Consider the following 24,879-nt stretch of genomic DNA (forward strand, 5'->3'; position numbering starts at 1 on the left):
ACCTTCCCAGGTTATTATGAGCCTTAAATGGAATGTCTAAAATGCTTTACAAACTTTAATGAACTATAGAAATGTCAGTAATCATTTTTTATTATATATTATTATTTATTATTTATCATCCACATACACCCCTGTTTTCAACTCTTCCCAATAAATTTGGACACAAAGCAGGCCTGTAAATTTCAATAATAGAATCTCTAGACCTGTGTACTACCCTCACAACATCCAGAAAAATAAGAAGGGAGTGAAGATAATTAGGAATTATCCCAAGAAAAATTGGGAGCAGCTAGGTGGTGCAATGGAAAGAGCAGCAAACTTGGAGTCAGAAGGAGATGAGTTCAAATCCAGCCTCAGATACTTACTAGCTGTGTGATTCTGGGCAAATCACTTAGCCCCCCATTCACCTCAGTTTCCTCATCTTTAAAACAAACTGGAGAAGGAAATGGCAAGCAACTCCCTTGTGTTTGCCAAGAAAAGTCACAAAGAGTTGAATATGACCAGAAACCTCAAGAAGACTCAAGAAGCAGGGAAATGTGGGTAATTAAACATATAAATAAAAATTAGAGATCTTAATTAGGAGTACAAACAAAAAAAAGCCATCTAGTCAGGGATGAGCTCTAAGTTCTGTAGCCTCTGTGGACACTGTAATTAGTGTCCATCACTGAGTTAGACCTTTGATGAACTCTGCCACCTTCTCAGTGTACTGATACCTCCTCTGAGAATCTGTAGCCCATACCTTTCACTGACTTCTCAGTTTCCCTGGTCATGGAACTTAAAATTGAAGACTTGAGGTCCTTGGACATACATGACTGGCCTCCAAGTCTGCTCATTTTCTTGTTAGTTTCAGTTCCTAATTACATTCTCCTCTGCCATCCTAACTTGATGTTGTAATCACAATGTCTACTCACTCTTTCTTATTCTACTTACATGTTATTCCCACCTTCCATATAACCTTGACAAGATGAGGGATTTTTAAAGGTTTTGTTTTGAGGTATTTTTATAGAGCGAAAGAAACCATACAAAGTCTGAAACTGTATGGAAGGTTAAGGTAATTAGGGAGAGGCAGCATGGCAAAAGGGAAGGGATAGGAATAACTATATAGCATCTACTATATGGCAAGCCACTCAAACCCCAAATGGGGTCATGAAGAGTAGGACATGACTGAAAAATGGCTAATAACTGTATTTTAAGTACTATGCTGAGTGTTCTTTGTGTCTTTTATTTTTTTACAAATATTATCACATTTGATTCTACAACAACCCAAGGAGGAAGATATTATTGTTATTACCTCCATTTTGCAATTGGATCAGACAGAGGTTAAGTAATTTGCCCAGGGTCACATAGCTAAGTATCTGAGGTTTTGAACTTAGGTCCTCCTGACTCCTGGCCCAATGCTCTATCCAATCTGCCTCAGCTGTTATTAAACGGTGTAATAAGTAAAGGGACCAATCTCCAACGCACAAACCTGGGTTCAAATCTCACTTCTGACACATTATGTGTCATCCTGGGCAAGTAATTTAACCTCTCAGTGGCTTTATGCAACTCTTTAAGATTATATATTTCAGACTAGATGCAAACCTGCATTAATAAATGGAGTATCCTTACTAGGAGCTAGACCAGCGAAATCATAGATCAAGGTTCTGCCAAAAAACCAGCAGAAACAACTTCCCTAAATCCATGATTAAGTATAAATAAACTAGTCTAAAACTAGGTGATGCTAGTTTGTTTAGCTATGGTTCCTCAGGCCCTAGCCTGACCCATGACCCAGTTTTGATCATGTGGCCCATATTTTTTGCCCAGCATCTGATCCCCTTGTAACATCATGAGAAAATTCCTGCTTCTTCTCTTTTTTTGGTACCAGAATACCACCTGGCCAATCTGGGGTTTGGCCACCTAAGACTGCTGAATGAAACTTATTCATCCATTCTGTAGTCCCAGGTTTCCTCTCAGCCAATTAGGAAGCCTCTTGATTACATGACAGATTTTTGGCATTCTATCCATCTTCCACATAATCACTTAGCTAACTAGCTACCTCCTTCCCCTTCTCCCAAAGTGAATGGCCATAAAGAGTGATTAACCACAATTGATATTTATTCCATCACTTCAAAAATAGAATATCACCCTACTGAGTAAGAACCCTAGGACCCATCCATCACGGCCTCCATGGTGGGCCACAGAACAGAAGCAAGGATTTTAACACATGCCCAACTTCATTATATGACTCAATCAGCTTCACATTTCCATGGTGCTGGAGGCAACCCTAACATGGAGGCAAGAGTCTGTCATCCTCTATTCTGTCCTCCATGATGAATGCCACTTCTCACAGCCCCCACATCCAGAAAGTGTTTTAGGAAGAATTCCTGGTCACTCGTTTTTTTCAATGGCTACTCTGTTTACCAATCATAATCATTGGTAACATTATCCTTGGACCTGTGACAGCAGTATAAGCAAAGAAAATCTGAAATATACTCCTCATTCCTACACAGGCACCAGACTGGCTTGAGAAAATCAGGGTAGGGTCACCATGACAAACACAGACATGTGAATATACCTTGTTCCATTCAGTGGGGCCCCAAAATGCAGCTGCCAAGGACGGCTTTACCAACTACATTTCATGAGACCATCCTTTTCTATGTCTGAGAATGTAACATCCCAGTTGAAACATCCATGATCTTTGTACTAATACAAGTTCCTATATGTATTTTTGTAAGCATGCTTTGGTTCCTATATTGAGCAGAATTTGGAAATGCCCTTGGCTTCCATTGAAATGGTTAGATTGGTGTTATACTGAATCTATAGATAATTGAGGCATTGGTATTAAGAGGGTGTTTTCTGGGACAGAAAACACAACAGATTTTATTGTGTTGGAGGGCCCCACTTGAGAAAGCAAATTAGGTTACCACCTACAGGACTTATAAACATCTTCTTGTGAGATTAATCATATTTTAGATGCCAGCAGCTGGAGTACTTTCTTCTCCAGATGGAATATCCATGAAAAAAATGCCCTAAGACAGTGTCCCAGGAAATGCTCATTAAATGCACCACAGGTCCCCCTGTGACAGTCAAGAGAGAGACTTTTAATATGTTACAGCAGGTTCTACAATGGGGGAAAAAATGATAAGTGTGTTCAAAGCATCCCTCTTCTTCCTCCCTCCCCTTAACAACTTGGACTAATTCAACTAGGATTTCCCCTGTTGACTGGCAAAGCAGAACTGTAACACCTACTTAAAGTGAGGAGGGAACCATCTGTTTTCCCTGAAACCTGGAGCCTGTGAGTAAGTATGAAGCTGAACCAATTTAGAATATGATGAAGTGGGAAATTGTGGCTGCTCTTGAAGGATCTGAAACAGCATCAGCTGTTACAGGCAAACACCAGCAGGTGCAGGGTGCTCCACTTCACAGGGAATGGTCCAGGATTGAAGAGTACAGCTGGTGAAATGGTCTTCTAATTGAAAATGCCTTAGCAGTAGCCGGTAGCCACTTCCCCCACTGTGAGTTGGCCTGTATGACAAATTGGAGAGTACTAGTAGGATAGACAAGGTTCACTAATACAACACTAGTCAAGGCATTGTATATATCCTAATGTTGAATTTTTTTATTCTAGTATGTCTGCACATGCTTTTCCCCACTCCTGCTCACTTAAGCCTACCAAGATGACAATTGCCCAGCATTCTGAGTTCCAAGGGATGATCTGTTGTTATAATATGTGCTGGCAAAGTGCTGAGTTTGTTTCTAATGTGTTCGCTTTAGAAAACCATCATGGTTCATGAGCAAAGATGATGTAGACTCTGTAAGGGAATTTAACTTTGACGAAAAGCAAAATATAGCCACCACCGGAAGCCAAGTTGCCCTATATTCAGATTTTTTTAAATTAATAGAATGATATAGGATGATGATGATGACATCACAAGGCAGTAGTTCATGTAATCAGTCAACAAGCATTCATTTAGCACCAACTCTGAGTCAGGTATTGTGCCAAGAGCTGTGTGTACAAAGAAAAACAAAACACCATCTCTCTTTTCAAGAAGTTCACAGTCCAATAGAGGACAGTTATGTAAACTGTGTAAAAACAAGATATGTACAGGATATATTGGCGATAATCAACAGAGCGAGTATATATTAGCATTAAGTGGGATAAGGAAAAACTTCTAGTATTTGAATCATCCTAGGGAAACCAAGAGATGGAAATAAGGAAATGTAGCATTTTTTTTTAAATTCACAAAGTTTTAGCTTAGTTTTAATTAACTATCCTCTCACTTTTAAGCAACAGAATGATGAATTCCAAAAGGGCATTCAGTCCTAGCCTTTTTAATAGAAATATACTGTCCAGGATGAGGTACAATGGCAGTCCAAACATGCTCTAGTTAGAGCACATTTTGAATGGTGAGTTCCGTTGTGGGTACCACATTTTAGGAGGGGCATCTACAAATATATATGCACATCCAGATGATGAGAGGACTTGAAACCTTGTCACATGAAAATTTATTAAGTGACCTAGGAATAGTTAGTCTCATTAAGGAAATATAGCTACCTTCAAATGGAAAAAGCACTAGGCTTGTTTTGTGTTACTACAGAGGAAAGAATTAGAACCAATGGATGGAAATCACAAGAAGAGGGTTTAGTTTTTTTTTTTTAATGAAACTTCCAAATAGGACTGTTTTGTGAAGTAATGAGTTCTCAGGTACTGAAAGTATTCAAGCAATGGTTGATTGATTATCCACTGGGAAATTGTAGACATTCCTGATTTGAGTGGGAGGTTGAATCTGGCAACTTTAGTAGTCATTTACAACTCTGAAATTCCATGATTTTATGATTTGGAGGGGTTAGTAAGCATGGTAAAATGGAGATGTGTAAGGGATGGCTGACTATATGGCAATTTTCAGGTCTCTTCATTTGATTAGTCACTTGCAATGCTTTTAGAAACATAAAATTGTTGAGTAAATTCAATGAAAATTCAGTATTTTGAAGCGTTCATTTGAGTTTTCTCTGTGACTCAGTGATAGCACTCATTTCTTTTTATTGGTGCTCTCTTGGTCTTGCTGTACTTTGACCTTGGACATGCAGATCAAGTACTTTATCTGCAATTACAGATCTCCATTCAGTTTCCATTTCTATAGCCTTGAATCAATCAGCATTTATTAAGAACCAACTACATACTAGGCACTATGCTAAGATCTGAATATGCAAAAAGAGGCAAAAGGCAGTCATCAAGGAGCTTGCATCTAATAGGAGAGATAACATGCAAACAAATGTATACAAAGTGATCTATATACAGGATAATTAGGAAATAGTTAAAAGAGGAAAAGCACTGAAATTAAGAGGGGTTTGGGAAGGCTTTCTGTAGAAGGTGGCATTTTAGTTGTGATTTAAAGGAAGATAGGGAGGTCAGTTGGTGGAGGTGAGGAAGGAGAGCTTCCAGGCATGGGGGACAGCCAGAGAAAAATGCCTGGAGCCTAGAGATGGGGTGTTTTGTTTGTGACTCAGTCAGGAAGCCAACATCACTGAACTGAAGATGTTGGGGAGCCAGGTGTTAGAAGACTGGCAAGGTAGGAAGGGACTTGGCCATAGAGGGCTTTGTATGCCAAACAGAATATTCTGTATTTGCTCCAGGAGGAAATAGGAAGGCACTGGAGATTATTAAGTGGGGAGGGGTATGGGGTGTGTGTGTGTGATGTGATCAGACCAGCTTTTTGGAAAGTAACTTCAATTCAGTATCTTAGTTCTCTATCAAGAAAATGAGTGGCATCCTCATTTCTCAGTAACCTCCCAGGTTATTATACTGATAACTAACAAGTTATCAATGGCAACCAAATACTTGGAGATTTTTAGAATGAGAATAACAGATACTACCTATACAGCACTTCTAAGTTTGCAAAGCACCTCATGTACATAATCTCATTTGAGCATTGCAGTAGTCTTGTGAGGTAGGTATTCCATTCCCCATATTATAATTTAGAATGTTGAGGTTCAGTGAAATTGAGAGACTTGCCCAATGTTTCACAGCTAGTAAATTTAAAAAGCAAAATTTGAGTCTAGATCTTTATCTTAGGCAAACTTAGTTTGACGTCAGATTCAAATCTTGACTCTGCCACTCACTGTTTGTGTGACTTTGGTCAAGGTCATTTAGCTTTTTTGGACCTTGGGTTCTTCATCTGTGAAATGGGAATTTTGGATTAGATGACCGTTGAAAGTCCTTTTCAGCTATATTTGCATTCTATAATCTATAATATACCTACTACATCATATTTCATTTTTCAGTCTATCAGCAAGCATTTATTATGTACCTACAATGTTTCAAGTCCTGGACTAGGCAAAGGGAAAACAAATGCAAGTGAATGAATAAATGAATGGTCAATCTCTATACTCAAGAAGGTCACATTCTATATTTGAGCATTTGTTGCTTCTAAAGGACAAAGTAAATACATTGTTTTTTAGTAATTAATGTATAAGTTACTAGATCAGCCCAGTGGATAAAAAGCCATGGCATGGGTTCATATTAGGATGCCAAGGCTTGGCATGTTCCTGAGGTGCCTTTGTACTAGCTGGTCCTATGTCTGGGAGGCTAGCCCCTCATCAAGTAGACCTCCTGAAATCTTTGGCTCCCTTAAAGGCTCAGTTTCTGTGATACCTTCTATAAGAGACCTTTTTGATTCCCCCAGTTGATAGTCGGGTGGGGGGGATGCTTTATATTTCATTTGGACATATTTTATATTTACTTTTTTCCATGTTGTTTCCTCTAAAAGAATTTGTAAGGGACTGTTTAATTGCTGGCTTTTCAATCCCCACATTTAGCACAGTGCCAGGCACAGTTTGTTGTTGGTGTTCAGTTGTTTCAGTCATGTCCAACTCTTTGTGACCCGATTTGGGGTTTTCTTGGCAAAGATACTGCAGCAGTCTGCCATTTCATTCTCCAGCTCATTTTACAGCTGAGAAAACTGAGGCAAACAAGGTTAAGTGACTTGTCCAGGGTCACACAGCTAGAAGTGTCTGAGCTCAGATCTGAACTCAGAAAGATGAATCTTCCTGACTCCAGGCCTGGCACTCTATCCACTGTACCAACTAGCTGTCCGGCACATAGCAAACCCTTAATAAATTCTTCTTTAATTGAACTGAATCTCCCTTTGCCTTCATTTGCCCATCTGTGAAATGGAGTATTTAATAGCAACTTCACAGAGCCTTTGAGAAGATGAATAAGACATTATATGTTTATTGCTACTTGGAAGGAATAAATTATTTAAAGCCAGCACAGAGGCATTCTTCTACTCATGTTTATGTAACAAAGCTCCCAAAGAATAGTAAGTTGTTTTTATAAAATCCTTTGAAGTCTTTGCATAAAAGGTGATGTGCAAGTTGTTTCCTCCTTGTTTATTTTTCCACTTGGTCTTGGCAGTTGCCCGTGCCTGGAGGGCCACTCTGCCATTTGGGCCAAGCCCTCAGGTGCTGTGATCCTGTCCCCATGAACCGGTCTTGGGAAACAAAGCACTGGGTTGTTTTTTCAAACTGGACAGTTTTACGAAAGCAAATGAATAGAACCGTAAAGTAGAGCTAAACAAAGCAGCCAGGCCGGGTTGGAAGCAACATTTCAAAAGAAATAATCCTGGATTTAGATCACACATTTCAGCGCCTGGAGTGAGGTTGGGTTGTTTTTTTTTTTTTTTTTTATAAGCACCCTCTGAAAAATAGGTATTTGTAATGGAAATGCTGACAGCCCTTTTGCCTTGGCAATGTTGCTGAATGCTGCTAGAACATCCACCTAGTACTGCATGTGTAATCTGCTCGGTCTTACAAAGAGCAAGCATGGCCCTGGGATGAGTTGATGGTTTTCTCACGCTGCTTAAATGGAGCAGATTTTTTAGGAAATTATCAAGGTGGCCACCAGCTGCAAATACAGTGGAGAGCATTTGACATTTTTCCTTAACAGGATTAAATGAAATTTGCAAAACGAAGCCTGATGTTAGAATCTGTCTCCTGGTGAAATCAGAGCCCAATACTCAGAGAGGATCAACAGAGTATGGTGGTGATGCATGCAAGCATATATGTTTCATCTTTAACTTGCCAAAAAAAGAGCTCTGAAATATATATTAAGCTGCACCTACACTTGGAATGCTAGAGCTTACCATGACACCTTGACCAGGGGCAGGTAGGTGGCACAGCGGATAGAGCATGGAGCTTGAAGTCAGGAAGACATCTTCCTGAGTTCAAATCAAATCAGATACCTTTTAGCTGTATGATCATAGGCAAGTCACTTAGCCCTGTTTGCCTCAGTTTCTTCATCTGTAAAATGAGCTGGAGATATAGAAATGACAAACCCCTGCAATATCTTTGATAACACCCCCCTCAAAAAAAAAATCCAAAAATGGGTCACAGAGAGTTGGACATGACTGGAAGAACTGAAAAACAACAAGACAATGACCAGACAGGGATTTTTCACAAATATCATGATAAACTCGTCCTCTCATTATACCTTCACTAGTCTGGAAGTTTCCTATGTCCTAATGTAAGAAATGAAAGGATATCAGTCACCATCTAGTGCAACCCAGGCTTAAAGGAATCTCTACCACAGCACACTGGACAAATGGCCATCCATCTTCTTCTTGAAGACTTCCAAAAGGAGGGAACTCATTATCTTTCTAGGTAGCCTATCCAATTTTGGACAGCTCTAACTGATAGGAAATTTGTGTTGACATTAGACCTATATTTATTTCTGCAGTGTTCACCCACACTACTCCTGGTTCTGTCCTCTGAGACCTAACAAAGCAAACTGAATCCCTTCTCTCTAGGACATACTTGTAGATGGCTATCATGTCCCCTCCAGGCTATCCAAATACTGCCCATCCTTCAAGGACCATAAATCCTGACTACTCAGACTTTCATCATCTTGCCCTTTTCAAGACTGATTTTACTTCTGTATCATATAAGATACTGATTAATTACAAACTGGCTTATCTCTCCAATGAGACTGTGAGTTCTCAAAGATCAGAGGTAGTGTCTTTAATTTCCACATCTCTCAAGTACCTAATCCAATGCTGTAGTAAGTGATCAGTGAGTGAAGTGGGAAGTGTCAAAGCCCTCCAGGAAGAAACTGTAGATTCTGTGAACAGGCTCCAAGTTAAGTATACCAGTTGGAAATGAAGTGTCATCAGTCTGGCTAAATCTCATTCTGGAAGACCAAGCCTTAAACCCATTTCACTCTGGATCTCATAGATTGGACAAAAGGTCCCTGCCCTAGCACCACTTAATGGATATTTTTTGGGCCCTCCTGGCTCAAAATGAATGTTAACAGTAACTGTTTCTCTTTTGGCCAGCAACCTTAAGGGTCTTCCCCAATTTGATTTTTTTTAATAAAAGGGCCATCCCTTGACTCACTTCTTAAAGAGACCTATTCACTGAATGGGCATTACCTTACTCAAAGTGAGAACCTGAAAAGACCTTAGCCTAAAAGGGCCAAGGTCTCCCATAGCATCTTGGGCCATCTCTAGTCATCCTGATGAATATCTGGCACTGGACCCAGATGGCTCAGGAGGAGAAAGTGAGGCTGATGGCCTTGCACAGTCCTCCCTCACTCAAATCAAAGTCAACTGCAAGTCATGTCAACATCTCCCTGATGTCATGGTCCTCTTCGAGAATGAAGGGCAAACACAACAACCTATCATCACTTTCTATCATTTGATGAAGCCTGAGAAGTGTGGACAGCATCTCTTGCAGAGCAGCCACTGTTCATGGTGATTTGAATGAAAATCGATGAGAAAGAATAGGATTTTTTTTAAAAATTCAAGAAATGGGGAGCAATGAATGGAAGGCAGCAGTTATAGATTATAGATTAATGTAGAGAGTAGCTGGCTGGTCTGTTTTTTCAGGGGACTATAGAATTAGAGCTATAAGCCATTAGTAAAGGGCATCTAATCCTTATTTTACTGATAAGGAAACTGAGGTCCAAAGAGTTTAAAAGACTTGCCCAATATCACCTAGGTGGCAAGTAGTAGAACCAGAATTAAAACTCAAATTCCATTAATCTAAAAACCCAAAACTCTGTGTACTATTTCTGATGCTGCTTTCATTTTTTTAAATGAAAAGCTATTGAGTCCAAAATCTTCCGACCCAATAAGGAAGAAATAGAAGGTTGAATAAATTGCTAGTTCACCTGCTAACCTATCAACCCATGGGAAATCAGCCTTCTCTTGTAAAGGTACAGCATTGATTTTACCTCTCAAACTTTTTGACTCGTTCACTGAGAGTTGTCTTCTTAAAGGGAGAAAAATAGTGTGTTATCATGGAGAGTGTGTTAGAGTCGTCAGAAAGAACCATACTTAAATCTTGCCTTGGCTACTTACTATCTCAATGACCTTGGACAAGCCACTTATGAAGATCAAATGAAATGACATATGTAAAGTACATTGTACATTAAAGTATGTGTCCACTCATTATTATTATTTTCATAGTTTTGTAGTTAGAATTCTCTTTAGGCAGACTCAGGATGCCTTTTCTTCCATTATTCTTTCCTTTCTTTGGGGCGGGGGGGGGGGGAGAGGGAGGGAAGGTCCCCTCTCTCAAGGGCCCTAATTGACAAATGCCCAAGACTCTCATGTTGACACCTGGCTACCATACCTATTTAGTTCCCTCTTCCCTATTCCTCCTCCTCTCTTTTGTCATCCGTCCATGTTCCAGATCATTCTTGATCCTCTCCCTAATAACAAAACCTACTAGATATGCATCTTATTCTCCCAAAGCCTTCCAAATTGGTTCCCATGGAACCAATTAACTTTGTAGTTTAATGTAAATCATAGAATTTTAGGACTGGAAGGAAGCTCTAAGATTATATGACTTTCCTTCTTATTCTACAGATGATGATACCAAGACTCAAAGAGGGTCAATGATTTCCACAAGGTCATGTACCTAGTCCATGACAGGGTTAAGACTAAATTTGCCCTCTCCTGACTCCAAATCCATTCCTCTTTCCATAAAACCACAATGCCTTCTGAGAGCAGGGAGAGAAAGAGAAGAAAATTTCTAACATGAGGAATGCCAGGAACTATGGCATGTCAAAGCAGAGAGACTACAAGGCAGAAATACATAAGGTCTTGACACAGTGTCTTTTCACATATACCATAGACACAATATGTATGAGCCTGACGTAGCTCTATTTGGAAGCCTGGTTTACACCAGAGCTTTAGTGATTAAATATGAAGATTTCTTGATTTTTAGCTTTAAACTCAGATCAGACAACCTTTGTGGGGAAGAAACCCCATCTTTTACATCCTTTGCATGTTTAGAACTCACCTCTCTTAAAAAAATAATAAAAATTAATAATAGAGAGCATGCCTTAGATGATTGCCCTTTAATGGTAATTACCAGGACTGTGGTCCTAGTAGATAATACCAGAACCATTGCGATCAATGAACATTTCCTTCTCCCTTAAAGACCATTTTTTTTCTGTCATTTTCTCTTTTAACTTCATAATTGAAAAGGGGACCTTTCAGGTACTAGGTAAGGTAGGACTCAATTACCAGTCCCTACACAGCTCCATATTTCACCCTCCCTTTTTGAATTAGAGGGCATTTTTATACTGATTTTTTTCGTTCTCTACCACCACCACAAAAACAAATCACAATCAAGTAAGGAGTTTACCTTTAAGAAATGGTTTCTAAATAAAATTAGAGAGCACCCAGGAAAGAATAACACAAAAGCATGAGCAGGTTGGCTTGTTTCTTTATAATGCTTTTTGTCAAACTTGGGGACTATGGATTGTATTTACAATCCGTACTCTCTGCCTAGTGGTTCAGTGGGAGCCCAAGACTTGCATGGGACTATGGGGAAAAGGACCTGGAAGTCCACACCTTTCATTTAAGGATGAGGAAACTGAGGATCAGAGAGGCAAAGTAGACCCTCAAGTGTAAGTAACAGAGCCAGGTTTAGGACCCAGGTCTTCTGATTCCATATTCAGTATTTCTTCCACTGTATTATGTTTGCCATAATAAGTAGATATTTCTAAGGTATTCTTTCTTTTGCTAATAGAATCCATCTACAAAAAAGCACTGTGGCTTTAGAAATTTTTTATTACTATGTATTTACATTTCATTAAAATGTAAGCCCCTTGAAGACAGGAATTATTTCATTTTTGTCGCTGCATCCTTGGTGTTTAATAAATTCTTGTCGATTGGTATTTTAAGCTGAATGTTCCATAAGCATCTCAAATTCAACATGTCCAAAACAGAATTCATTATCTCCTTCCCCAAATGCTTATTTTTCTAAACTTCCCTGTTTCTGTCAAGAATACCACCATCTTTCTAGCTGCCTAAGTTTAAAATCTTGGCATTATCCTTGACTCATAACTCTTATTCACCCCACATATTCATTGTTGCTTAGTTGTTTTCAGACATGTCCGATTCCTTGTGACCCCTTTTGAGATTTTCTTGGCAAAGATGCTGGAGTGGTTTGCTATTGTCTTCTCCAGCTCACTTAGCAGATGAAAAAACTGAGGCAAACAGGATTAAGTGACTTGCTCAGGATCATACAGCTAGTAAGCGTCTGAGGTCGAATTTGAACTCAGGTCTTCCTGACTCCAAGCTATTCACTGTACCACCTAGCTGCCCCACATGTACAATCACTTGTCAAATCTTGGCATTTTTTACCTCCCTGGCTGTTCTGTGTCTCCTTTTTACTCACATAATCATATAGTCCTCTACCCTCTGACAGAGTCATATCGCCTTCCCCCAGGTATGATAATGGCCAATGTCCCATAAAAATAACTCCCCCCCCGTCATAAAAAAACAGAGGGGAAAGCATTAGAAATAGTTAGAATGTTAACATTCCTCCTCCACCAGCGAAACATCTCTTCCAGGACCTATATAGACACTCCCTAGACTTGATCACCCTACCCATGGGGAAGGGACCTGGAGGTTGCTAGAGGGACTGCCCTCTTCTTCTTCTGGGCCAACACAATGTACATAACTCATAACATTAGTAAAATCCAAAGTCAGTAATCCCATACATTGTAATGTTGGCCCTTGGTGTTACTCTGATCTGTCCCTGCTTAGTCCTAAGATTAGTCCAGCTCCCCCAGGAACTTAGAATTGTTCAAGAATTCCTCTTCTTCTCTCATGGAAATTTAATCCAAGATCTTAATATTGTCCCATATCATTCATTTATATTTGCACAATAAACTATTTCTGTGTTTTATTTCATCATTTTATGACAATTATCTTTTATGACCTTGGGATGAATCATGTTGAAACATCAGGAATAAAAGGCTCATGGTTTGTAATAGCTAATATATATTTATTAAGCATCTGCTATGTGTTAGGCATTGTGCTAAGTGCTGAGAATGCAAAGAAGGTTAAAAATCAGTCCCTGCCTTTAGGAGCTCATGGTCCAATGGGGGAGACAACATACCAGTATCTACATACAAATGAGCTATATACAGGATAAATGAGGAATGATTAATGGAGGGAAGGCACTAGAATTAAAAGTAATTAAGGATAGAGGGGTAGCAAGGAGAATTTTACTTGGAGGCACGTGGGATTTTAGCTGGGACTCGAAGGAAGCCAGGAGGCAGAGATGAGGAGGGGAAAGTGCTTTAAGCGTGGGAAACAGCCAGTGAAAATGCTCACAGTCAGGAGATGGAAAGTCTTATGGGAGAAATAGCAAGGGGGCCAATATCACTGGATCACAAAGTACATGGTAGGGAGGAGGTGTAAGAACACTGGAAAGTTTGAGGGGGGAGGGCCAGAGCAAGTTATGGAGGGCTTTGATCACCAAGCAGAGGGTTTTATTTTAAAAGGACTTTTCCAGGTTACAAGATACCATTAATGCTCCAGAAAACATTCATTTCTATCCACTTGTTGATGTTCAGTCATTTTTCAGTAGTGTTCAACTCTTTGTGGCCTCATTTGGAATTTTCTTGGCAAAAACACTGAAGTGGTTTGCCACATCCTTCTCCAATTCATTTTACAAATGGAGAAATGGAGGCAAACAAGGTAAAACAACTTGTTCAGGATCACACAGCTAATGCTCTCACAAAGATGAGCCTTTTTGACTCCAGGCCTACCACTCTATTTATTGTGCCACTGAACTACCCCAATTCCATTTAATATACATTTATAATTTATTCTTTAGAAAGCATATGACAGAAAACAAGTAGATTGTTCATGAATGTGTTGCCCTGAGGGCTACTGAGCATGAATGAATCTCTTACCTGAGGCAAACGTATGTGAGTTGTAACTCCAGGTACACTGAGGTTGTCATGTCTTGTCTTCCCCCAAATCATGGCTACTGCCTATGATAGATACTGAGCATCCTTTGCAAGAATTGCTGCTCTCATGCTTAACGAGTAAAGAATGTTCATTGAATTTGTTGGAATGAAATACTACCACACCATGCTGGAATTTGATGATGGTATTTCCACTGAATTATAGTGTCTTCTGATGTTTACTATTAAGTTCAGAGTCTCTTCTGAGAGGTATCTGCCTTGATAACATTACCTGTTGGTAGGGTAGAATAATGTAAGAAATGATCCTCCAGCTCTGTGTCATCTTTCCCCAGGAATTTCTTTAGTCCTGGTCATATGACTACCTTGCACTTGAGTAGGAACTGGAAGAAGATGGCCCAGGTTCTAGTCTCGCTATGTAATTGTGAGACATAGGAGAAATTATTTGATCTTTTATGACCCTTAGTTTTGACATCTGGAAAATGAGGCAGTTAAATGAGTTAATTCCCAAGGTCTCATCTAGCTCCAACATTCTAGAATTGAGTTGGACTCAGGCACTTGATCATGTGACCAGAAAGGCATTTTGGAGAAGGAAGGAGCAGAGACTCTCATAGTTACCCCATTTTGACTTACTACTCAAAGTCAAAACTTCTTACTACTAAAAGCACAACGTTCAGACCAAAACTCCTGGACTTTTAACAATGAACCAAAAATTAGAAATTTAGCACTCCAGTCATGATCATCAGATTTTCCTAATGTGATCCAAGACTATAAAAGGAAGCCCTAAAAATTGGTCAAAATGTTAAAAAATAGTCTAGAGAAATGAAAATATAGTTCACTGAAGCATACCTTCAAGTCAAACATTCAGAATATGTCTGACATTTTTCACTGTTTAGCTAGCTATATTTTCCTGAAAAATGGTATCTTGTCCCTCACCATCTTTGCTTCTCTCCTGAGCCTGGTACACCAGAATCATAGATCACAGGAAACGATTTGAACAAAATCTAGTAGGCTTGGCTTAAAAAAGAAAGAAAAGAAATCTCATGTGTTCTATAAGCATCCTGCTTTCTGTCACAGATCCATGAGCCTTTATGGGAGTGCAGTTCCCCTAGAAAATTTTTTATTAAAAGCTACATGTGTCATTCCATCTTTTAAAAAAAAAGTTTTGGGTTTTGTTTTTGTTTTTTACCATGGCATTTGTGCTGGATCAGGCTGCTAGAAAGAGCCAACCCATTTGAAGACTTTGCCAGTATCTATTTAAAAATGCTAATAGAAAAAGGGAGAGAGTACAAAGAGCTGGAAATAGCATGTGACAATTATTTAATGTTCCCCCTCCCCCCTTTTTTTCCCCTCTTGCACCCAGCTCAACGAATCCGCCAAACAGCTTATTGAGATGGACAAGACATGCTTAGCTGCTGCATCTGGCTGCGATGTCTCCCTGCCATCTGACACCAACATGGCAGGCAATCCGGCCCAGTGTTCTACCTTAAGCAGCTCGGGAGCAGTCAGTGCCATTCAGCGGCGTATCGATGGCAAGAAGAATGCCAAGAAACGCCACTCCTTCACTGCCCTCAGTATGACGCACAAATCCTCCCAGGCTATGAGCAATAGGCATTCCATGGAAATTAGTGCTCCTGTTTTGATCAGCTCTAGTGATCCCCGGGCTGCTACCAGAATTGGAGAGTTGACTCACCTTTCATCCAGTGCTCCAGCCCAGGTAACAACACGAGATCATGGGGTAGCGATAGGGTCAGATCAATGGCTCCCCTCACTGGGGCTATGCAGAGATGCTGAGGGGACACAGGTCTTGTTGAACATGTTTTTATGCATGCCTTCACTTTGTGGGCTTATCCCAGTCACCCACACTGTTGAAGAGTGATAAAGATAGGTTAAAATAAAGTGGTAGAGGATGAATGGATGGAATTTGACCTCCATAAACATGGCTTCTGGCAGAATAGGATGAATTTCCAGAGGAATAGCATTTGTTTCAGTTGGGCTGGAGTGATACAGCCTAATGCAAAGAACAGTCTTTATGCTAGATTCCAGGTCCCTAGAAGCTTTGTAGAATATGATTCTGTTGGTTCTGAGCCTATCACAAATTCTTCTGTATATCCCATTGTAAGGCAAATGATCCCCTCACACCTCCATAATTTGTTTTAGGTTGAAAGGCAACAGACAGGATCTATCCCATGATGTAGTCCTTCCTTCCTACTTCTGTTTTACCTATTATTGTGGCCAGTGGGCTCAAACACTAACATTCTAGGTTCCAGTTACCACTTTAAAAATTATTCTTGTTCAATGGAAATAAAAACTTTTACCTGAATTGTCTCCCTGGTCCCCTTCCCTCCAATAAGATGTCTTCCTGACCCTCTGCTGTCACACAGACAGAATACAGGAAATTTGCGGCTTTTCATTTCAATCTCTCCTTAACTATGTCATTCTAAGCTACACAAACAGTTTCCAAGAAGAAAATCTCAAGTCAAAACTGTTTGAAAATGGACAGTAATCAACTGTAAGGGAAAAAATAGCTTTGTTTATTTTGTTTTTCTCTGTGAGATGGAGTGAATGGGAAAGGAGAGGGACAGAAGAAGAGGCAAAAGAAAGGTGAAAAAAGAAGGAAAGAAGGAAATAAGGAAGGAAAAAAGGAAGGAAGGGAAAAAAGGAAGAAAGGAAGGAAGGAAGGGATGAGAGACATGTGTCTCTCCCCAAACTTTCATACAAAACATGAATTCTTTTTAGAGCCTGAGTAAACAACTTGGAGAGTCCCTCTCACATCTACCTAGTTGCTGGTCATATTGGAATATGTTTACTAGATCACAGATTTAAAGCTACAAAGGATCTTTGATGGCTTTTAGTCCTACTCGCTGACATATGCCTCTACATGCTGGTTGAACTTTAAAGATCAGTGTCCTTTCAGAAATCCTTTTCAAGCTAAATGGAATCTCCCATCTAGTTTTTCCATTATTCCCCAATGGGGAATGGGGGAAAGTGAGAGGAGTTTGGGTCTAAAGTAGAAAAACTTATGTGTCCTGTGATTCTAAATTGCAACTCTCTCATTCCTCTTCAGTTAGTCACTTGCTTTTCTCATACTCTCTCACCTTTAGTAGCTTGCTAAATTTTGATTATGAGTTAATGTTTCTCAGGCATCTGGAAATAGCCAGGGCTGAAAGTCACCGGAACAAATGTAAAGTGTGGTTTCCAGTTGATGGTGGAAGATAAATTGGTGGTATTTTAACCCCACCTCCATCTCTAGGAATGGCCTTTGTCAGGATAAGATGAATTTTCAGAGGAATGGTGTTCATTTCAATTGGGCTGAAATAATATAACCTAGTAGAAAGAACACAAAATTTAGGATTGTAAGCTTCAGTCTTGGCACTGCTGGCTACCAGCTTTGTGACCTTTTCCAATTCACCATCTCTGAGTTTATTATTTTATCAGTAAAAGGGGAGGAATAATAATGGTACCAGCTTTCTCACAAAGAGTGGTTATTAGGATCAAGTGAAATTGTGTATGTGAAAGTAATTTTTAATACTAATTTAATAATTAGTATTATTAAATATCAAATTATTATAAATTATTAAATAATAAAAATTAGTATTCAATAATTAAATAAATACTATTTAATACTAATACTATGATCAGCAGCATGATACAATAGAAAAAGCTCAGACTTTGACCTTTCTAGAACATTTGACTTGAGAATTATGGACCTAATTCAGATCCTACCTCTGACAATTAATGATTGTGTGACCATGAGTACTTTATCCTGATGGATCTCAGTTTCCTCATTTGAATAATGAAGGGGTTGAACCAGTTGACTTCTAAAATCCATTCTAACTCTAGATTGGCAATCTATGACCCTGGTTCAGTCTTGTTGCCCAGATGAACTTGGGCAAGTCATTTCAACAGGAATTATCGAACAGGTCACATGCCCACAACACTCTTGAGTGTTATCAGAACCAGAAATAAATAAAGTGAAATGAAATTGGGGAATATTTAACAAAATAAATAGAAATACATTACAATACATACGACAAAGATGCAACATAGATAATGTTAATTTGTGGTTTTCTAAGTCAATGTTTAATAATCTGGTTCACATTTTAATTTGAGATTGATACCACTGATTTAAACTCTCTGGGACTGAGTTCCTCATCTATAAAACTGCAAGGACTGTATCATATAAGATCCAAATTCCAGATTTAGAGATGCTAGCTCTAAATCTATGCTTCCGTACAATATAAATGCAAACTGTTGAGCTTTAGTGTCTTTCTTCTGCCTTTTGACTGCTGGGCAATTAACAGATTTTTGAATCCTAAGGTTCAAGACAAGTCAACAAGTGCTTAGTAAATAAGGACCCAACATGTGCCAGGCAGTGTGCTAAATGATAAGGATACAAAAAGAGCCCTCTCCAAAAAATCCCCCAAACCCAATAATCCATTTTCTCAAGGAGCTCACAGTCTAGTGGAGACATCATGCAACCAACAATATACAAATAAGATGCAGACAGCATAAATTGGAGATCCTGTTAGAAGGAAGGTGAATTCAAATGAGTTCATCACCTGCCTAGAAAGAACAGACAACCTAAGACTTTTAAACCCAAGGGAAAAGGCAGGGGGAGGAGAATATAACAATTTAGAAGTGCTGAAAATATGGAAAATCTGACACTGACCCCTCTCCTATCCATAGATCCAACCTCTTACAAGATTTGCAGAGGAAAGCTCTAATACTTTTGACCTCGAAACTGTGAAATAAACTGAGGGCACAAAGGATTTTTTCTTAGGGTTAAATGGGTGCTCTTCCTGAAGGTTCTACAAATGAAAATGAGATCCATGTATTGAACATGGAAGCTTAGAGTACATGCCCAATGCAGACACAGATAAATTAGTACAAAATATAAAACATAATTTCCCAAGGGATTTGGGGAGGACTTTAGTTACTGGGATAATTAGGATAGTCCTCAAGAAGGCAGCCCTTGAACTGATCAATAACAAGGGTAAGGAAGGCAATCCATGTATGTGGGATGGCCTGAGTAAAGGAAGGGAGATGGGAAATCATCCCATACAGTAGGCCAATTTGACTGGATCTAGTAATGTGCAGTAAACCTGGAAAGGTGTTGTGTGTGTGTGTGTGTGTGTGTTTGTGTTCAATCATTTTTCAGTTATGTCCAACTCTTTGTGACCCCATTTGGGGTTTTCTTGGCAAAGACACTGAAGTGGTTTGCCATTTCCTTCTCCAGCTCATTTTACAAATAAGGAACTGAGACAAACAGGATCAAGTGATTGACCCAGGGTCACAAAGCTAGTAAATGACTGAGGCCAGATTTGAACTCAAGAAAATGAGTCTTCCTGCCTCCAGGCCTGGCACTCTATCCAATGTGCTGCCTATAGGCCTTAAAGTCATGCAGAAGAGCATGTGTTTCATATTAGAGGCCACCAAGCTTCAGGAGCAGGAGAATGAGTGGTCAGATCTGTGCTTTAGGAATATCAGTTTGGCCACTGGGTTGAAGATGGATTGGTATAGGAGAAAGGCTGAAATTGAATTTGTTGTGATAAGGTGAATCCATGGGAATTTCCTACCTCCACAAAACATTGAAGAAAGGGGCCACCTCAGAGTTCTTTTGCTCCCCAACCCCTTTTCACTTTTAAATTTTGTTTCTTGCTTGAACATAAATTCAAGAGCAATCATCTTTTCATTTTTCCTTAGGGTTCTCAGCAAAGGAAGAAAGCAGAGATTTTTGCATACCTTGTCAGATATTTCCCATTATTTTATAGGAAGGAAAGTCTGAAATCATGTTGGGACAACCCCTGCCTCCCTCCCTGCCACGTGCATTTTGTCCAGGTATCTTCCTCAATAATATTCTCCCCTGCAATCCTGATGTTTCATGCCTCCGTCTACACTGTTATACATCTTCACTATCTTCCCTTTGTCTCTATCATGATCACAAAACATGTTTTTCCCTAAGGAGAATGACTCTTTTCACAGCCATTATGATGTTTACTGTGCATAAGAGGCAGAAGGCATAAAGGGTAGGTAGATTTGGAGTCATGAAGACCTGGACGTTTGACCTGCCTCAGACGTTTAATGACTGTATGACCTTGGGCAAGTCACAAACCTCTGAGCCTCGGTTTCTTTGTCCAGCTATCAATAAGCAGTGTCTAACTGACAGGGTTGTTGTGAGGATAGAATGTGAAGTGTCATGCAAACTTTACCACCCTAAATAGATATCTGCTTTCAAATACCAAAAACAGCACTTATTCACTAAATGCCCTTTCCCCCCCACAACACCAACTTTGACCCCTCTCTTCCCCCCTACCCCATGCCAGTAATTGTACAGGATCACTGTTGCAGCTGTGTATGTGTCAAAGCTATCGATTTTCATTTAGATTGCTTGGGATATGTGTGTGTGTTTCTCATATAAAAGCAGTTTCCATTTCCTCCTCTTTCCCTTTTTCCCTTAATTATTCACTTGATGTGAAAAGCAGGGTTGGGAGTGCGCTGTGAGGTTCACTTGGGTGATTCTGTTGCCCATTTTTCCTCCTTTGCATTCTCGCCAGCAGCAATGCCCTCCCTTTGTGAACTACGCCAGGGGCTTCAGAGACCAGTCCTTCATGTTGTAATCCTTCCTCTTTGCCAAAATTAGTCAGCAAGGGAAAATCCAGGTTGTCTAAAGGCATGTTGTCTTTGGTAGGGGCCAAATAGCAGATAACCATGGCAACCCAACCAGATCTCGCTTCATCCTGAGCCAGTCTCTTTTTGGAAAAGGGGAAATTTCAGACTACAGGTGCAAAATAAGGCATATAACTGTCACACATGGTGAGTGTGTCCATTTGTTTTATTTAATGGTACTCCTTTGTAACAGGATAAGGTTGGGACCAGGTTGGACCTTTGACAGAGAATTTCTAAATGAAGAAACTCCCTCTTCCAATGCAGGTCTGTAACTTAGAGCACCCAACAGTTAAGTGACTTGTCCAAGGTCACAAAGCCAGTAAGTTTCAGAGATTGGACTTCAACTCAGGACTTCCTGGCCTCTAGTCACTCCAGCATACTGCTTTTCTCTTTGTTATAGGGGAGAGTTATATAGAGGGGAAGATTAAGAAATGAAAGCTATGTTTTAAAAGATCATAATTAATAAAATATAGGGGGTGAGAGAACCTTACCTTGATCATGAGAATAAATAACAGTCAAGTTCTTTACTGAATGTAGGATTCTAATCAGGACTATATTTGTAGGTTGGAGAAAACAAGCCAAAATTTTCCGCAGATAAGTTGTTTAATGTGGCCAGAGCTATCCATGATCTTCCTGACTGAGTTAAAACCCAACAAAATTAATCTTCACTAAGAATTCACCTGGTCATATTACTCCTATTTCCAAAACCCTTCAATGATCCTCCATTGCCTGCTGAGGGAAGTTAGACACCTTTGCCGAATATTTCAGGCCTTCCCCAATCTGCTATAACTGTTGCTGTTTCCCTCCCAGCCTGATGTGGTTATTTTTCTTTGCCTTGTTAAAGAGACCATCTCCTGACTACTTCTTAAACAGGCTGATTCACTGAATGGGAGTTACCTCACCCTAAGTGATTATCTAAATAGACCTTGGCCTCAAGGGCCCAAGGTCTCCCATTGCTTCCTGGACCTTCCCTAGTCATCCTTATGAATATCTGATCACTGGATCCAGATGGCTCAGGAGGGGAAAGTGAGGCTGGTGACCTTGCACAGCCCTCCCTCACTCAAAGCAAAGTCATCATTTCTCTGATGGCATGGTCTTCTTCAGCAACAAAGGACGAGCACAACAATAGTCATACTACCCCATATTACTGCCCTCTACGTCTGCATAGGATTCATATGTTCCAACGAGACTAATCAATTTGTCATTCCCCATCTCCATGCTGGACTTTCCACCCTCCATGTAATGCCTTGTACCTTTTAACATCCTCTCCATCCAGGTCAAATATCCCCTCTTCCAGCAAGTTTTCCTAGAACCCCCAATTGTAATTAGCTTCCACTTTACCTATCATACATAGCCCCCATAGCCTTCATGTGCCTTTATCTTTATCCTTATGTATCATTTGACATTAGAGTTGTACGTATAATTTCCACTAAATTACTTGAGAATAAGGATTGTGTCTTCTCTGAACCTGTGTCTCCCTCACAGTGGTGTACATCCAGCAGACATTTAATAAGTATTAGCCAAGAGCTCAGAAGTTTTCCAGTTTCCTCCTTCCCTTATGCTGATGTGGTTGTTATTCCCTTAAGCCCCAGAGAGTCAATACAGTTAGTGAGCCATACTCGGGATTTTTCATCATTTAATCAGAGAAAACCAGCATCGATTGATGCATGATGATTACTAGGCTCTGTGCAAATCCTTTTCATGATCAAAAAGGCCCAGCTGTCATCTAATTGTTCATGCCAAGGCCTCACACCATTTCAGACATTGTACCCTGAGGCTGCTTCATCAGGATCCGTTGAATAGGACAATGATGATGTTGGCTCCTGGCCTAGAATTCCCTTACAGAAATCCTACCCACATCTCCATGTGTTCATGTCATTATAAATCTTTGGGTCTCCTTCATGAACTCTCTCTTTTCTCAGTCAGATCAATGTCTCAATGGCAGACCTGTACCCCATCTCCTTCCATGGGGAAGAATTCTCAAAACCATTCTGATCTGTATAGAAAATTACCACAAGACTGGATTTTTATTCTCTGGTGCGTTGATCTTAAATTTCCTGGATTCACCTTTCTTCCCTTAAGATTCCTTTTAACCCTAGATCCAGTGAGCTTGTTACTTAATAGCTCTACAACTGTGGGCAAATTGTTTAAGTTTTCTGGCCTCTCAGGTATCTGATCTGCAATACGGAGGTGATAGCTTGTTTCAAGGTTGTGGTGAGGTAATCATTTTATTATCTAAAGAATTCTTCTGTGGAGTTGTTGTGGTTGTTAGTTAATCATTTCAACACCTTGCACATATACAAATGTGTCCTTCACAGCCATAAGGGTATGCTGGAGCCAGTTCCTTCAGACTCATCAGAGCCAATTGTTAAATTTTCAGCATGAAAATTTAATTTACCTAAGAAATCTGCGAATACTATAAGTCAGGGCTTGATTTATTGTTTTGTTGATTTCTGGACTTAAAGTGATATAGAAAATGTTAATGCAAATTAAACTTACAAGTTTTCCCTGCATTTTGGAGAGCTGGTTGTTAAACACTGACCAGCACACTTCTGGTAAATGTCATCTATACATAAGACCACTGTGAGGAAATCAGACATGATGGGAAGCAGTAGAACAAATGAAGCTTCTCCTTCATGAAGAAATTCAACGATGGTAGCTGGAAAAGTGAGCTAACTAGAGAATGGAAAGCTATACACTTGCGGTGGTAGAGAGGTATCTTATGTAAGCTCAACCTTATTTGAACTATACAAGGTGACTACTGATGAGACTATGGAGGAGTGGAATGAACACTGTATTTGAAATCAGAGGACTTGAGTTCAAATCCTCTCTCAGATATTTATTACCTGTGTGACTCTGGGCAAGTCACTTCTCTGAGAATCAGTTTCTTCTTCTGTAAAGTGAGGGACCATAAGGACAATAGGTATAGTATTAAAGGGGATCTCAGAACAGTTAGTCCAATCCCCTAATTTTATTAATTGACTTCCACATAGTCACATAGAGAGTAAGTCATAGAGGCAGGATTTGAATCCTACTTCCTTTTAACCTCTTTCTCCCTTTTCATTTTCTTTTCCCCTCTTTTATTCCTTATAATTAAAATGAGAGGATTGAACTAAATGTAGGTCCCTTCCAGCTCCAAATCCAATAATTGTATTATTTTAACCTTTCATTTCAATGACATCAAATGTCTCTTCTATTTGGCTCTGTCCAAAGAAATAGTAGCTAACTATTGTCAATATGGGAATCCCAATATGAACTCAAGTTCCCTGTTCCATCAATAGGTATATGATGTACTAAGAGTATGTGTTTGACATTTTTCTGCACTAAGGAGACGTTTGTCTTATAGTGACATTAGTGGGTAAAATATTGGCCTGGAGGATAAAAGGGAAAAGTTGACAATTGTCCTTTGTTGCCACTGACAGCCAATGTGGGGAAAGGGAGGTAGAGAAGGGAGGGGGCATAAAAACTAGGGGAAAAAAGAGGAAAAAAGTTATTCTTTCAGGCAAAGAATTCAAGGGTACTCATTTCATGCTGGTCTGGAGACCAGCAGTGTATTGGCTAGTCTGACACTATAGACTCTCTGGGAATTCTGGAAATAGAAATTCCTTCTGGCATAGCTTGTTAAGCATCAGATCTGGGCAGCTACAAGTCTGTTATGCATCACAAACTCCAAGTCTGAAAATACCTTAGAAGCCAAAGAAATTGATTTCTGTGCTTAAACCTGAAGAGAGCAAAAGGATAGAGACTTGGGAAGCAGAAAGTGAAGGCAATGTTCACAGTTTCCTAAACCTACTTCCTGGTCTCAGATTTCTGAAGGGCAAATTCAGCAAAATTGGGGATGTACCCAAGACTTCCTGTCCCACATAGTACAAATCTTACTGCCTGGTCTTGGTCCCCCCAGAGTCAGGAGTTGTCAGAAGATATGTCCTACTTCTGCCTTTTTCTAGCAATATAGTTTATCCTGTTACCTTTGAGAAAGAGAATGGAAAAGATTCATGTTTTCTTTG

General features: G+C 39.7%; 1 protein-coding gene across 2 annotated transcripts in view; it reads left to right on the forward strand.

Annotated features, from left to right (window-relative positions):
• The window catches only part of SH3RF3 (SH3 domain containing ring finger 3), a 617,431-nt gene that overhangs the window by 425,343 nt on the left and 167,209 nt on the right, over positions 1-24,879 (forward strand). The window contains exon 4 of one of the 2 annotated variants that reach the window (XM_072621836.1): positions 15,567-15,920. The exons of the other annotated variant lie outside the window; for it this stretch is intronic. Coding sequence (XP_072477937.1) covers positions 15,567-15,920 — 354 coding nt within the window. The remainder of the gene's footprint in view (positions 1-15,566; positions 15,921-24,879) is intronic. 2 annotated transcript variants of the gene reach the window in all.

This window comes from Notamacropus eugenii, chromosome 6, assembly GCF_028372415.1.
Source record: "Notamacropus eugenii isolate mMacEug1 chromosome 6, mMacEug1.pri_v2, whole genome shotgun sequence".
Classification (NCBI taxonomy): domain Eukaryota; kingdom Metazoa; phylum Chordata; class Mammalia; order Diprotodontia; family Macropodidae; genus Notamacropus; species Notamacropus eugenii.